This window comes from Macrobrachium rosenbergii, chromosome 6 (genome assembly GCF_040412425.1).
Source record: "Macrobrachium rosenbergii isolate ZJJX-2024 chromosome 6, ASM4041242v1, whole genome shotgun sequence".
NCBI classification, from domain to species: Eukaryota; Metazoa; Arthropoda; class Malacostraca; order Decapoda; family Palaemonidae; genus Macrobrachium; species Macrobrachium rosenbergii.
In genome coordinates this window covers 54,274,644-54,290,985 of record NC_089746.1, presented here as the reverse complement: position 1 = coordinate 54,290,985, position 16,342 = coordinate 54,274,644, and the positions used below count along the sequence as shown (strand labels likewise).

Here is a 16,342-nt window from a genome sequence, read left to right as displayed (position 1 = left end):
AGTGGAACAACTCTCAGCTTTAACATCAGTCACACAGTGGAACAACCCATGACCTTTAACATCAAAATCATATAGTGGAACAACACCTCGGCTTTAATATCAGAGTTACATAGTGGAACAACCCCCAACCTTTAATATCAGAATAAGTACAATACGAACCATATCAACGTGTACAATTCATATATTCTTTCACACAGAAATAAGGAAGGATAACCCTTCCACATGATACCCGTAAAACAGTACATGACAGTAAAACACATACATGACAGTGGTAATAATGACAACAGCCTTAAGGTAGGCAGCAGTTAGTAATAATTATAACAGTGGAGATCAATAAACTAGTCTAAACTTGACTGATAATAAAAATGGTAATACACATATACATGCCAGTGATAATAATGATAATAATGGTCCTTGTGCACTTTACAGTACTAATGATAACGAGGACATCTACATACAATCGCGTTTGTAGTGCAAGTAAACAGGTTTTGGAGAGTAACAATGACTATAGGTTTAACCTGCATTAGTAATAATTTTAGTTTTCTGTAAAAGAAACTATTGAGATGGCTCTGTCTGTCCGTCCGCACTTTGTCTGTCCACCCTCAGAACTCAAAAACTACTGAGGCTAGAGGGCTGCAACTTGGTATGTTGATCATCCACCCTCCAATCATCAAACATACCAAATTGCAGCCCTCTAGCCTCAGCAGTTTTCATTTTATTTAAGGTTAAGGTTAGTCATGGATCATGCGTCTGGCAGTGCTTTCCGGAGGCGTCGCCGACGAACCCTCACTTGACCGCATCTAGGAGCAACTGAAGTACAGTAGTTGCCCAGTCATAGCCGAGAGTTTCATACAGCATTATACGCTGTACAGAAAACTCGACTGCACCGAAGAAACTTCGGTGCATTTTTTACTTGTTTATTGTTGGGAAGAAATACATCAAACGGTTAAACAATAACAGCGTTCGGAAATGCCAAAAAACATAAAAGTTTACAACGACCACACAGCCTTAACTTAGGGTATAATATGTTACAGTTCTGTACCCCTCGTGTAAACAAATGTGTAACTTGAGCATATTCTGTAGTCGCTTGTGCTAACACCCTTCATTCCCGTAACCTGCCATGGTTACCTTTATCCTACTTTTAACCTGCCATTCACCAACCCTTTAAGGATGCTATCTCCCTTGTTTGCAGTGTGGATCCTTGTTGTAGAACTGAATTGATCCGCTTGACTCTTGCTCCCTGGACCTTAATTTCCTCAAGGGAGACCGGGGTCCCAGCTCCGCTCTCTCTCGATGAAGTTAAGCGTCGTATTTACTAGTTCACTGGTGGCTCTTTTTCAGTGGTAGGGCATAACCGTACTGAGTCGCTAATCGCCAGAATAGAACAGAATATAAAATTTACGCTAAAAGGCCAAGCGCTGGGACCTATGAAGTCATTCAGCGCTGAAACTGAAATCGGTAACAAAAAGGTTTGAAAGATGTAACAGGAGGAAAACCTCGCAGTTGCACTATGAATCAATTGTTAGGAGAGGGTGGAAAGTCGGAAGAAAGGAAGAGATTGTGAACGGAGGTACAGTAATAAGAATGAAAGGGGTTGCAGCCAGGGACCGAAGGGACGCTGCAAAGGTCCTTAAGTAATGCCTACGATGCACCGCGTGTGGTGCACTGACGGCACTATAACCCCCCTACGGGTGCTAATAGACAGGGTGTTTGTGCGAAAATCGTGCTCGTCACAAATGAAAGGACTGGGAACACAGGGGTCTAAATTCAGACTGGCTTAGGACTCACCAACCATGACTTGATTCTCCGAAATCGAACCGTATTTTATCGGCATGTAGACGGAAATTTACTGACAGGTAGCCGACCTCGCATGCGGACAGAAAGCAGGCGCGATGTGACTGGCTGCAAAATCTGGCGATTAAACCAGAGTTAGACAGCGAAGCTTCGATACTCTACATCCTTAAGGTATTCCTGGGTTTTATACGATCTTTTATTTAACTAAAGAGGTCAGCCATGACAGATCCAATTTATTTCTATCCACATCTTTCTCTGACAGATTTTGACTTTTCACAAAGCCTATTTTGAAACCTTTAAAATGTAATCTTTCGAAAACGGTTTCAGCGTCTTCTTGATAACTTGGCAATATTATGACTCCAAAAGGTTAAAGCTGTCACATTTATTTATCAAAGCGAAGTAATTCTTGACAGAGGAGCATCTAAAACAACAGATTAAAACAGATATCGATAAAATAATTATGAAGGCAACACTGCGTTCACCATCAGACCTTAAAGAGAATCTCTCTCTCTCTCTCTCTCTCTCTCTCTCTCTCTCTCTCTCTCTCTCTCTCTCTCTCTCTGCTTTGAAAGAAAATTTCCTAAGGCCTACTAAATTATGTAACGACAGTGGCAGTTGACAGCATATAAAAAAAATATATGTGAATAAATAGATTTTAAAATAGGTTATTGGTAATGAAAATTAGAATGATTTATGCCCACAGAGAAAACATGAGATGACAATGCATCCATTATGCGTGAATATAAACTGAAAAACTATCAACAATGAAAGATAAAACGTATTTATTTTTAAGTTAATCTCATACTTTTTAAAACAGACATTTACTTTATCTCGTAAGATTACGTACAACATTCCACTTGCTCCAGTCTAATGATAAAGCAAACTATGCTACCGATAATACGGTATATCTTGCTGCCGTATCAATAAACAAAAAAAAAAAAAACAGCGATTTGTATATTCTTTAATCAAACATCATTATCCCCACAACTGATGTCCAGTTCAATGTAGTTTCACTTCGAGATCTCGTTCTCAACACTTTGTTCCTTTGGTTCACCTTTTTCAGAACGAATTAGAAAACGAAAGGTATTTGTAATCTTTGAAAAAATCCTAGTTCGTGTTCTGTTTTGTAAAGACTAGGTGATGTGCAGTTCATTTGCCAGGACATTCGTTAAAAATACAAAATCTCTTCCCAGACCATTTTCTTAAAAGTCCGATATTTTGGTGGTTTTAAAAACTTTTATTATGGTACGTTTGCTGACAAAAAGCTAAAGCTTCTTTACCAGCTCTGCGGGAGTAAGCAGTTTCCAAACAAAATATCTTTCATTTACATGAACGAAATCATTACATATTCTCATGTTTTGAAGTTTTCAGCGCACATGCGTACTCTAAGACTTTGAAACAATGCTGGGTTAGTTCTTGTGTTGTTGCTGAAGCATACCGACAAAAAATTATCACTTAAGCATGAATCGGTATTACTCCTCAATTCACAGAAACTACTCGTTGTTTCCTACTGAATTATATTCCGAATTCACGCAATTTCTAGCCTCTGCTGTCATTAAGGTTGCAGTTTATTCAGTCCTGTAGAAAATTAACGTAAAAAGACACGATGTTAAGTTTTCATTCATAAGTTCAATGTTTTGTATTGACGTTTCATTATCGCTATCACTCTCTCTTTCAGAGTTGGATTTTCTTCCCGTGTGATGGCTGAACCCGCAACCACGATGGGGTAAGTCATACAGTACTCGCATTCACCCCATCATGCATAATATTCCCCACTCTGAGAATCAGTATCTTCTTTCTCTTCATCAGTTTTTTGCCTCTTGGTATTTGTACTTAATTCAAATCGGGGTGATAATATAAAAAAAAAAAAGTTAAGTATACCTTAATATCAAAAGAATAAGTTTCCATGCTGATAATGACCCTTGAAAAACAGGATCCTTCTTACATATTGATACGGAAACTCATAACGAATTTCTGACTCATTTTGTGATGAAAGAAGATATTAATTCAGAAATGCTGGGACTGCCTGCGTTTTACTCTAATACACCACTTAATATCACTTACGTGGCTAAATGCACATCTTCGTATGAATGGTGATTTTTTTTTAACAATTGTCAATTTCTTGTTAATAAACTAATTTTCCAACATGGTTGCTTAAAATATGTAATAAATATTTATATGTATATATCTATTTTAGCTAACATAACCATTAATATATATATATATATATATATATATATATATATATATATATATATATATATATATATATATATATATATATATATATATATATATATATATATATATATATATATATATATATATATATATATATAATTTATATATATATATATATATATATATATATATATATATATATATATATATATATAATTTATATATATATATATATATATATATATATATTTATACAGTATATATATACATATATATATATATATATATATATATATATATATATATATATATATATATATATATATATATATATATATATATACAGTGGGTCACCACTATATCGCCATTCAACATTTGCACTTTTAATCACGGGTTTTAACAAATATATCGTGGAAAATTCACTAATTCACAGATTTTTTTTCAGAGCAGTATTCACTAATTACTATATTTCCATTTTATTTTTGCAACTAAATACATTTTTTATAATAAAAAATGGTTTATTTATAATTTTCAAATATTAATATTAATGTAAGCACAGCAAAATATCAATAAAATGTTAAATTAAAATCCCTCAAAATCACAAAACAGCTTACTGACGTAAACACACCTCAGTTTAACGTCTCTCTCTCTCTCAAAGACAGCAAAATATCATTAAAATGTTATTTCACTTACGGAACCTATTTATGCCGTATTATTAAATGGATCCGTTATCCTCATAATACGCATAAAAAACTATCGTCCCGACATTGGTAATTGTTTTTACCAATGTACACGTAATATCAGTTCATCAGTTCACCTCTCTCTCTCTCTCTCTCTCTCTCTCTCTCTCTCTCTCTCTCTCTCTCTCCATGACGACATGGTGTTGGATGGAAGGGTTGGAAGTAGCCAATCACATAGCTTGTAGCTCAGATGCTTTGTGTACGTACTGTCACTAGTGTATAACGTTGTATTTTTGTTCTCTCCCTCTCTCTCTCTCTCTCTCTCTCTCTCTCTCTGTTCATGAAATATGAATGTATCATAAACATAAAAATATGAAACTAAGACTCCAAGAAGTTCACGACACATATGAATGCGTGTGTGCATACGTATGCAGGTTACATGTTTTTTAATAACGTACATACGTATACATGCACTCATTCGTATGCATCGTGAAATTCTTGGAGTATTAGTTTTGTATTTTTATGTTTATGATACAGTAATTCATATTTCATTAAAGGATATGTACAGTAATGAGAGAGAGAGAGAGAGAGAGAGAGAGAGAGAGAGAGAGAGAGAGAGAGAGAGAGAGAGAGAACTGAGGTAGTAGACTCTCAATCAGCTGATTCTGAGAATGTAAACACTGCAAATGGCTAGATGATTGTTTTTCTATACATATTACGATGATAATATATCAATATAATTATACAGTATAAATGGATTCTGTAGATGAAATAACATTTTGTTGATTTTTCGCTGTTTACATTATTACTGTTTTGAGTTTTAGTTTTGTATTTTTATGTTGATGATACAGTAATTCATATTTTATTAAAGGATATGTACAGTACTGAGAGAGAGAGAGAGAGAGAGAGAGAGAGAGAGAGAGAGAGAGAGAGAGAGAGAGAGAGAGAGAGAGAGAGAGAGAGAGAGATTTTGGTCAATGTCCAGAACAACTCCGAGTGAGATATAAGAAAATAGGTCACACTATAATTTTCACAATATAAAATAATAAAACTTTGTCTCTGAACACTTTTTGAGGAGATTCACCATATCCGAGATATTAATGATTATCTAATCGGCATCCTCGAAATCTTACTGAGTTACTTCGAAAATGAGGTTTTTACTGTAATGTTTCTCAGAAAGAGTGTAATGTTTCTCAGAAAAACTAGTTTTATCGAATGATTTTCGATTTTTGACTTATAAGGTTAGACAATACCTGTCCCCAACCCCCTCCATAGCTAATATGGCAAAATTGTGGTGTTTCCTCATCATAAGAAGTGGTCTAAAAAATATGAAAAATATTACATTTTACTTTTAATTTTGGTACATGCATGCGGAGTTCTTCTGGACATTCACCGAGATTTTTTATTATGAGTTTAGTTGATTCTAAGTGCTGTATGTTTAACATGCACAACGGTACACAAAAGAATATTTTATCACTTAATTCTACTTGTGAATTCCCAATGTATCCCCTATCTGCAAAAAGAAAACGGGACAGCTTGCATACTGTATGATAGAAAATGGCTGTGCCTGAATATGGGAGGGAACTTGATTAGTTTTTCACACACAGCTATAAGCCACATATTTTTAAGGGTAATGTTGTAAGATGACTGAAATCATATTAAAGTGTTTTAGGATGACAGTTTAAGGTATATTTCGTGTTTGAACTATTAAAATAGCCAGTGAACTATTAAATTAGGCAGTTATGAGCATTTTTAGAGGGGGGGGGTACCAACTTATCACAGATTTTCGCTTATCGCGGGTGGTTGTGTTCCCTAACCCCCCTTGAATATGGGGGAAATACTATATATATATGTGTATATATATACATACATACATACATATATATATATATATATATATATATATATATATATATATATATATATATATATATATATATATATATATATATATACATATATATATATACACACACACACGTGTATAATATATATATATATATATATATATATATATATATATATATATATATATATATATATATATATATATATATATATATATATATATATATATATATATATATATATATATATATATATATATATATATATATATATATATATATATATATATATATATATATATATATATATATATATATATATATATATATATATATATATATATATATATATATATATATATATATATATACACACGTGTGTGTGTGTGTTTTGTGTGTGGCAGTGGCCGGAGTATTGGGGGACATCAAATTCACTGGGCAGGCAACAGGATTTTATTGTGTGACACCTGAATTTCTACAGCTGGATTCGAGGATTGACAATGTTTAAAGCCCCGTACACACTATGCATCATGTATCAGCCACGTGATGCAGTAGTGGTGTTGAAAAAAATTACTAGCAGCCAAACTGTACTGCAACACTGCTCACTTGTCCTCCGGCCAGATTTGACAGTAAAGCGTCACATGTTCGAGAAGAGAAAGTTAAAAGGGATATCCAGAGTGCGACTAATAAATATTCCTTTTGCCCTTCCTTGTTAAGGTTCTTCAAAATGACTTTAGCCACACTAATTATTCAAACATCTACTGTGTATTGTAATTCATAAAATACTTGTGACCTATAAGCTTTTCAGATATATATATATATATATATATATATATATATATATATATATATATATATATATATATATATATATATATATATATATATATATATATATATATATATATATATATATATATATATATATATATATATATATATATATATTCCCAAACATCCCAGCCACCAAACACTCAATTTAAAGCTGGAAAATACAAGTACAGAGTATTGGTCCTTATCCATTTAAGAGGTTTGGCAGGTGGTGGGGTGTGGGCCATCGGCACTGGAGCTGAGTGGACGTCCTCCCACTCTGATTGTCGATGCAACACTGAACAGCCACTTGAAATCGGTTTGCCCCATCAATGTGTTGGTGATGCAGCTTCGAGTTGAAAAAGTAATTTTTCAACACATCTGTTCAACACTGCGCGCATCATGATGCACAGTGTGTACGGGGCTTAAGACAGGACTTGGTAACTGCAACACTGCGACTCAATGGGTTGTTTGCGTTGAAGACTTTTGTCCTCTGAGTGCTCCTTGACTGTCGTCCTCATGTTAAACACTGTAGGACCTTTCTGATGATCGAATCTTCAGATAGGCGTACACCTTTTCCCTTCACAGCATGATTGGGTTTCATCATTTCGTCAGTTCAGAGCGCTTTTCTTGCTTCTAGTTAGCATAAATGAATCTCTAGATACTTTATTTATATGGGGAAATGTTATTTTTCGTTATACGAAGTGCTTTTAAGTCGAAATATAACTTAAATACGTCTCGTTGTGAAATTAATTTAGCTATTTTTTCGTTAATAGATGACGTTGGCTGTCTGGGGACGTTTGTTTCGTGTAAGAAAAATCAAGATTCTGTTCGCTATTCACTTGATTTCGTCATAATACAAGCTTTACGTATTTATCGTTTATCGGTGTAAAAATAGCAGTAATGTGTTCTTTCATGCCCAATAGTTTTGGTTAAAACACTCTCTCTCCAATTTTAATTATGGTCGAGTTTCATCAATGTTGCCGATGCACAATAATTTATAGTCATTAGCAGCTTGAACATTTTTTTCTCAGCTTCAGCTACAGCTTGCAGCTTACATGTAGCTGTATGTTGCCTTGCCGATCTTATATCCATACCGAATAAGGGTATAATGTAAAAATATATCAGTCCTAGTCTACTTAACTTCAATTGTACTGTAACTACTGTATTTGTTTATTACCATACGATGGTTGAAATACAAGTAAAACTGCTGTTGTTATGAGATTCAGTGATAAGCAAAACAACAGTTTTTCGGTCAGCTGTTTATGGCTGTATGCATTTACGCAAGAGTATAACGTTACTAACAATACTGTTATCATTCTCTTTTACCTTTTTAACTAGAAGATGAGATAAAGAGATGGAGGAAAAGAAGGTGGTCTTTGTAATTCGGTCTCTCTCGCCGCCTGATTGTACGGTGCTGCCTGTGCCCACAGGAAATTTAAAAATATTTTATAAATACTGTCGTATCGGTATTAACTGCTTACTGCATTGCAAAATCGAATTATCGTAAAATTATCGTAATTAGACCACTACCTGAGTATTCTAATAGATTTATCACAAAATGTGTATTTAGTCATGAAAATGAGATGAAAATACGGTAATCAGTGAATATTTCTCAGTGAAAAATACCGCAAATGGGCGAATTTTCAGTGAATAATGAGTATACATGTTCCATAGAGAAATTCGCGAATGGGTAAGTCCGCGAACCGTGAGAACGCGAATACGGGAGGTTTGCTTAAGCAATACCAGGCCTAATGTCCTTGCCCTGAGAGGCAATGCCTCTACCAGGCAATTATTATACATTTTTAGCATTGCTTTCGTACAAGCAGGCTTGGTTATTCAAATTATAATTACGGATAGTGACAATTTGCATAAGAAAAGATGGTGACTTTTTCAGCATTGGACAGTTGGGTTCTTGAGACATAGGCCTAGTGAAACAGGGGAAAAAATAAATCAAGGGGAATCCCAACACAGCTGTGTTTGATGGGTCATCAACAGGTATTGCTAAACATAAGTAAACACGCAACAACAAAACACAAAAAGAGGATTAATGATGTTAATGAAAAAATAAAAGAAAATTTTATGCTACTGATTACAAATTATTAAATTCTAGACACTGTATATCTTTGCTAATATTAAAAAGAATTCTGCAAAAAAAATTATTACATATTTCAATTTTTAAAGTGATAGTCTTGAAAGGTTAATATAAAGTTTAAGTAAAAAACAAGGACAAGAAGCAGGATCATTTTACAATATAAATAGACAGCAATACATTTATCCGAAGGTGTGTGAACATTTGTTGCAAACACAGCCAATCTCAAGTTGTTTTCTTTCCAGACCAAACAACAGCAATTACTTCAATGGCCAGTGGCTGAGAAAGGCCTCTGTGCGGGAGCAATTGATGGACACCCGCCACAAACACGGAAGTTTCCTGATATGGTATCAACTTGGTCTTAAAAGCAAAGCTCCACTCCAGGATGAACAAGTCAAAAGAGCTGTCATCCACCTTTACAGGTAAGTACAGTATTACAATTTCACAAATTATTTTTGCCTTTATGATTACCTGTCAAAAGCTTTTCCGTGCTGTGCAAAGCTAATTCCCATCATTTAACCTTTTTTCTAATTGATTATAAGTGGTAATTCTTGTCCTGTGCAGGAGATTATAGCATAAAATTAGGCAACCTATTCTAGCAATTTGGGATCAGAAATGCTTCTGAAGGATTTTAATGGCATAGGATCAACGGTTTGGTACCTTAATACCAAAGTTGGTCAATGGAATATAGAATTTTGGCCAAAGGCCAAGCGCTGGGACCTATGATGTCATTCAGCGCTAAATGAAAAATTGAGAGTAGAAAGGTTTGAAAGGTGTAACAGGAAGAAAACCTCGCAGTTGCACTATGAAACAACTGTTAGGAGAGGGTTACGATGAAAAAGTATAGTAAAAGGAATGAAAGAGGTTACAGCTAAGGGCTGAAGGGATGTTGAAAAGAACCTTAAATAATGCCTACAGTGCAACGCATTAGGTGCAATGACAGCACTACCCCTCTTCAAGATTTATTTATCAACCCTCCAACTAGCCAAATACTGTATATGCAAAGACTATGTCTCATAGCAAAAGGCGAGAAACCATAACATTAAAGAAAATTAGGCAGATTATTGCAGATTATCCTATACGAGATGCGTTCAAAAAGTACCCGGCCTTTATTCATATAAAATACTCGTATTCAGATACAACAATCTTACACTAATCTCCTTCAAAGGAGTCCCATTGGGCTGCCACACACTTCTCCCAGCGGCTCTACCACTGTCAGAAGCAGCGCAGGAGCGCCTCTTTTGAGATGGAGCACAGCTGGTCCGTTGTATTCTGCATGATGTTTTCAGGGCCATTTTCAGCTTGGGAAAAAGCCAGAAGTATCGCTTTCTCTCTCTCTCTCTCTCAAGAAGTGGGAGCTCCATCACAATAACGCACCCGCCAATTCTTCACATTTGACACAGAATAAAGGTCGGATACTTTCTGAACACACCTCGTATACCCCCTTTCTCTTAATACCACTGTGGCACTAAGATGCATGCAACTGACTGTCACTGACAGGTACAAAGATAAAGCTAAAATTCCATAAGAAAGTTCTCAGGGATAACAATGCAACCAAAAAATAAAATAAAAGAATTTTGCAGCTCTCGGTAAGCCTAAATCTAAGTAACCAGGTTCCCATCATGACAGAAATGGAGAATGCGACTTTTCAAAAGCACCTGAATTAGCAACATGCTTTCTTTTGAACAAAAGAATTAGATCCTTTAGAGCTAAGGAGGGAAAGCTTGAATTTTGGTTGCCAGAAAAATTTTGAAATAAGGGAGAGGGATTTAATCCTTACCAGGAATCAATCCAATCATCAGAGGTTTGTAAAATTCCCCATACATCTCTGAAGAGGAAAAATATGGTGCTTTCTTTTCCCCTCACAGGGGAGCCTACAGCAACCACAAGACTGGCCCTGCTTAAAAAAGGAGATCCTTACCATTTGATATTTCCATTTAACCTTGCATGGACTGCACTACCTTCAAGAACTGCTCACCAAACCAACATTTTGTCCTTCACAATTTATCCCTCCATCTATAATGCAGGAAAGTGGCTTGAATATACCAGGCACAAAACTGAAACTTGCATATTCCAAAGATGGAAGCACACAGCAAGCAAGTATGGGTCTCCTTCTATAAGGAGAACTCAAAAATAAAAAGTGTCAGTTTTGTCTGTCTAATGTTGCTACCTCTTGGAAAGTTCTTCATTTTCAACCCCCAATAACCTTTGATTAGGATAAATATGTTTTGATGTATTTACCCAAATGTTTAAGAACTGGGTTATTAATTAAAGCTAAATATTAAAGAACCAACTGGGTCTAAATCTTGACAGGTAAAAAGTTATGGTTAACATTTCTCAGCTAATCCTGTATGTAGATAGTCGGACTTCCTAAGGAAATTCATTGCCTCTTACAAAGGATAATGTAATTCACTCACTTCAGTTACCAAACATTAACAGTAATCGGTAAACAGCCACCTTGATTTTATCTCAAAAGTGCTAATTGGTCCGCAAAGAGTGACTTCCATAGTGACAAATACTGTTGTGCTCAGACATAAGGTAGACTTCTGTCGTCTATCTCTCAAGAAAGCATTTATGAATAAAAAATTTATCCCTCAAAGAATTAGTGAGGGATCATTCCTGAATACATAAACAGCAGAAAGGACTGAAGTCCCAGTACTGCTTTTTACAAAAAAAAACACTTTTTCATTACAGGGATTTCGGCACTTTTGGGAATACTGTCAGTCATTCTCAATGAGGCATAACTTTATTAGAACTTCTAAAAACGAAATATGCTTTTCATCACATTCACTAGTGATTTTAATACTCTTCTGTTACAAGGAGGAACCCATTATTTGATGTTTGTCAGCATGTTTAAAGTTAGCAAAGGAGTACAAAATGTACAATCAAGAGATAATTTCACTGAAAGTAGAGGATTCTACAGGCAAAACAGAGCATTACTGAATACAAAGAACCATTTCATTCCTATCTCAAATCTAGAAAGTTGCAACAGGAGGGCTAAATATTACAAGTTAGTCACTGCTAATTTGAAAAGTCATACCTTACTGAGTTAGCAATGTAAAAGTCATTTTTTCCTACACATATACAGAACAACTACCAATATCCCCCTTGTTTTTAGTTAAACAGCTGGCTCCAGCTTGTGCTGAAAGTAAATCCCCTATGTAAAGACCTCAGGTTTGTATGTTAGGAAAGATACAAATTACTTAAAATTTGTCATTTCAGACTGAACTTGGTTAACTCTACAAAATACACTTGTGCATTATAGTTCATTCTTATTCATCTTGTACTAAAATTATATACTGTATGGATTCATTCTAAAAATTAATCACTTCTTTTCATCATCCAGACAAAAAGAAGGGAACACGTGAAAAGAATACCTTGCCAACCATAACTCCATATATGCAAAACAAATCAAATGCTTAAACCAAAGGGAGAAAACATTAGCGTTCCTTGCTGTAGTAGTTGTAATAGTAATAACAGAGTTGATAACAGTTACAATAGAAACTGCTATTTACAGGAGAGTACCAAATCTTGGCGTGGCACTTGCTCCTCGTGAAGGAACTTTGTGGTTAAAGAGAGCCACCAATCCTGATGTTGACTTCAAGGTAAGTGGAACAAACTAACTTTTCACCTTTTACATACACTTCTAAACTATCAAAGATAAAAGTTTTTAAGTCTTAAATAATAATCTTAGGCAATCAATTTGTGAAAACCTAAACAAATATGAAGAAATTTTCAAAGTTTGTTTAAGGCTGAGCAAAGATTAAATATTATGTGATAAGGCAGGACCCATGAAACTACAGTTTATTTCCCAGCTAAATAAATCACATCATGGAATTAGTATCCAGCTAGGGCAGCTGGGAAATTAAAACAATTATTGTAAATAAAATTCCCTTAAATGTAGCCCATTAAGTATCTCAGTCTATCAATCATTATCTGATTCTGTTCTTTTTGTTAGTCATATCATTACAGTAATACCAAACCAGAAACTTTAACAACAAAAGATATGTTCTACCTAAGACAAACAAAATGGAATTTATGTATGCTGGGGTAACTACATAAAATCACAAACTGAGATACTGATGATTTAAATACAAGATGAGAGTATATTGATCTTTGTTATTCAAATTCAATCTTACCTTCTATTGTTGGCCTCCTAAGAGCTTTCTGAGACAGCTGTCGATCATTCAACACTGAGTAACCTATACTGGAATGAAAAGTCTATGCATTAAGAAGGGAACCAAAGATCATTCAGAATACACAGATTCACAGATCAAATTCACACATTAGAACACAGAAAAATTAACAGGACCGAGATTAATGGAGTACAGTATATTAAATTCGTAAACAACTGCTTGAAAATAACGAAGGCTACTGCATAGAATAAAAAATATAACTTTTCCAATGCTTTTCAAATTTGGATAACTCATACAGAAGAGTTTGCATTCCTATGGACATACAGAACATAAGCCTTTCTTGCCCACCTGAATTTAGACAGCCATAAATATCAATGCAAATAATGCTTATCCTTCTTTTCCTGTATTGTATCTCTAACTACACAGGTTCTTCAAGGTCAGACAGTGGAAGAAGTAAGGGGCATCCTCTGCACTTTTCGCTCCAACACAGAAACAGGTCCTTTGTTCTGTGCCCGTCTTCTGAAGGATTCCCCTGACAAAATCTCAGATATAGATCCTGAAGACCTGGATCCTGACATGAAACACAGCTACTTCATGTTCTTTGGTTTTCACCATGGCGTTGTGGATGGTACAACAAACATGTACATCATGGGTTTCTTCATTTCTATGTTGAACGATATCATTTCCAATAAGCCTATAAATGATGATGTACCATTGGGTGAATATTTACCAGAAGATGAAACACTCAAATTAATTTTGAGAAAGAAAGAAATGATTGAAGCTGATCCCTGTCTGCGAGACAGACTCATTCAGGAAAACGAGTTATATAAGAATCAAAAGGCAAACATAACGCAAATTTCTGGCAAGATATCAACAGGAAAGAGAACTGTGACTTTAGCGAGAATACTCAGCCAGAATGTAACTTTGAAGTTTATACAAAAATGCCGGCAAGAGAAAGTCACTGTGAACTCTGCCTTCTCAGCTCTTGTTGCTGTAGCACTGACAGACACCTTAGTTGAATATGGCTTGGTGAAAGATTCCTACTGTGTTCAGAATTTCCATATAGTTAACTTGAGAAGATACTGGGAAAATAAACCACCTATTTCCCTAGGTTGCCATATTGGGCCTTTGAAACTGTATACAGAAACACCCAGAAACCTTGGTGATAAGTTCTGGGACTACGTTCGTTCTCTGCATCAACAAATTAAAGATAGCATTGAGAGTGGGAAAGTCCTTACAGATAAAGCATTTCACTCTCTGACTATGGATGCATTGCCATTATCAGGGGACCCTCTGTCTGACAAAGATTATAATGGTGACTTTTTAACCTCAAACTTAGGGAATGTAACTCCACTGGTGACAGAGGGAGGAGAACATGTCAAAATCAGCCATGTCATAAGATCAACAACAATCCATTTCATTGACAAACCTGTCTTAATCAATTTACACACCTTCAGAGGGAAGTTCACTATGATGTTCGATTACAATTCTGGTGCAATACGAAAAGATATTGCTGAAAAGTATTGTTCTCAGATATTAAAACGTCTGTTCAACATTCTGGAATAGATTTTATTTAATTTATGAAAGTTAGGTCTGATGACCTTGCACAGTATACATTTATCTACTACCAGGCAGTGAACTCAAAAATATGATTCATTTCTTGCTGCATACCATACTACATATCTAACGTTTCACGAAAGTATAAACAGCATATTTTGAAAAGAAAATAACTGTAGAGATCACTTAAATGTAATGACAATTATTACAGTAAAATATCCCCCACAAATGTTTACCAAATCCAGTTCCTCTTCCACAAAGATATTCTAAGATATTTGTGACAGCTAAGATTAGTTTTAGTCTTGATTAATACAATCCATAACAGAAAACTTTCTTCACAAACAATTTTCACAGTGATTGAAACTGTCATGAACACTTTGTAAATTGTTTCCACATAGTTTGGAAACAATTTGCATAGTTTATTTGATTCTCAGATGAAAAACAAATACAGTTTGTAAGTGAATATGAAGATTAACGAAGAGGGCGGTAATAATATCATTCTCAACACAATTACAACAAAAGGCACCAAGAGGTAAGCATCATGTGGCCTACTGAGGTTTGTACAATAAACGTTTATCAAATTTTGCAAACATATAAAAAACAAATTCTGAAAACAGTTTGACAGCAAAGTTTCCTGGTGTGGCCTGGACTTAATATTTCAAGTTTCCTTTTCATATAGCACAATGAATATAATAAAGTTTTATTCAGGCAATTGCAGTTTATTTCACCCTGCAGTCACTGGCAAACAAATCTCACACCCAATATTTCTTGTACTTCACACTGAACTTTTGGCAAGTCAGTCAGACCTGGGGCCGCCATGAAGAATTGCATGCAATAATTGCCAAGTCTTATCAGCGTAACATGGCTACAATAGTCACAGAAACCACTGTGCATTCTGATATGTATCTGCTATTACTGAACTGTCCAGCTCCTGCCAAAATGTTAATGGTTCAGTGTTCTAGAAACAACAAGCAATAGAAGTTTGACACTTTAGTAACACTAATCAGATAACACTACAGTTATGCTTATGTACTTTGCTTCCCAGTCGTTTCAGCACCAGCCCCAATCAGCAGTATTGAATGGTCCTGTATCTCAGTCTAGTTTGCCATTATAGACCAGTACAGGAATAGTAGTTCCTGCATCCTTAGGAAATGCCCAGTAGCTTTGACATCTCAAGTTAGTTATTGCAACAGTGTATACAAGAATGTTTTTAAATATGTATACTACAAAAATGTTACTACTACG

At 34.9% G+C, this 16,342-nt stretch overlaps 1 protein-coding gene across 1 annotated transcript; it reads left to right on the top strand.

Annotated features, from left to right (window-relative positions):
- The first annotated feature begins 1,946 nt into the window (after nucleotides 1-1,946).
- LOC136839575 (uncharacterized) lies at nucleotides 1,947-15,809 on the top strand. Its single transcript, XM_067105837.1, has 5 exons — nucleotides 1,947-1,965; nucleotides 3,473-3,520; nucleotides 9,650-9,826; nucleotides 12,922-13,009; nucleotides 13,967-15,809. Exons 2-5 carry the CDS (start codon nucleotides 3,495-3,497, stop codon nucleotides 15,104-15,106), a joined length of 1,431 nt encoding a protein of 476 aa, XP_066961938.1. The 5' UTR covers nucleotides 1,947-1,965; nucleotides 3,473-3,494; the 3' UTR covers nucleotides 15,107-15,809.
- The last annotated feature ends 533 nt before the right edge of the window (nucleotides 15,810-16,342 follow it).

Excerpts from the sequence above, each read along its gene's own strand:
- LOC136839575 (XM_067105837.1), top strand. The coding sequence starts at position 3,495 with ATGGCTGAACCCGCAACCACGATGGG. Across the intron at positions 9,827-12,921 it reads GCTGTCATCCACCTTTACAG|GAGAGTACCAAATCTTGGCG; the intron begins GTAAGTACAGTA and ends TGCTATTTACAG. Across the intron at positions 13,010-13,966 it reads ATCCTGATGTTGACTTCAAG|GTTCTTCAAGGTCAGACAGT; the intron begins GTAAGTGGAACA and ends CTAACTACACAG.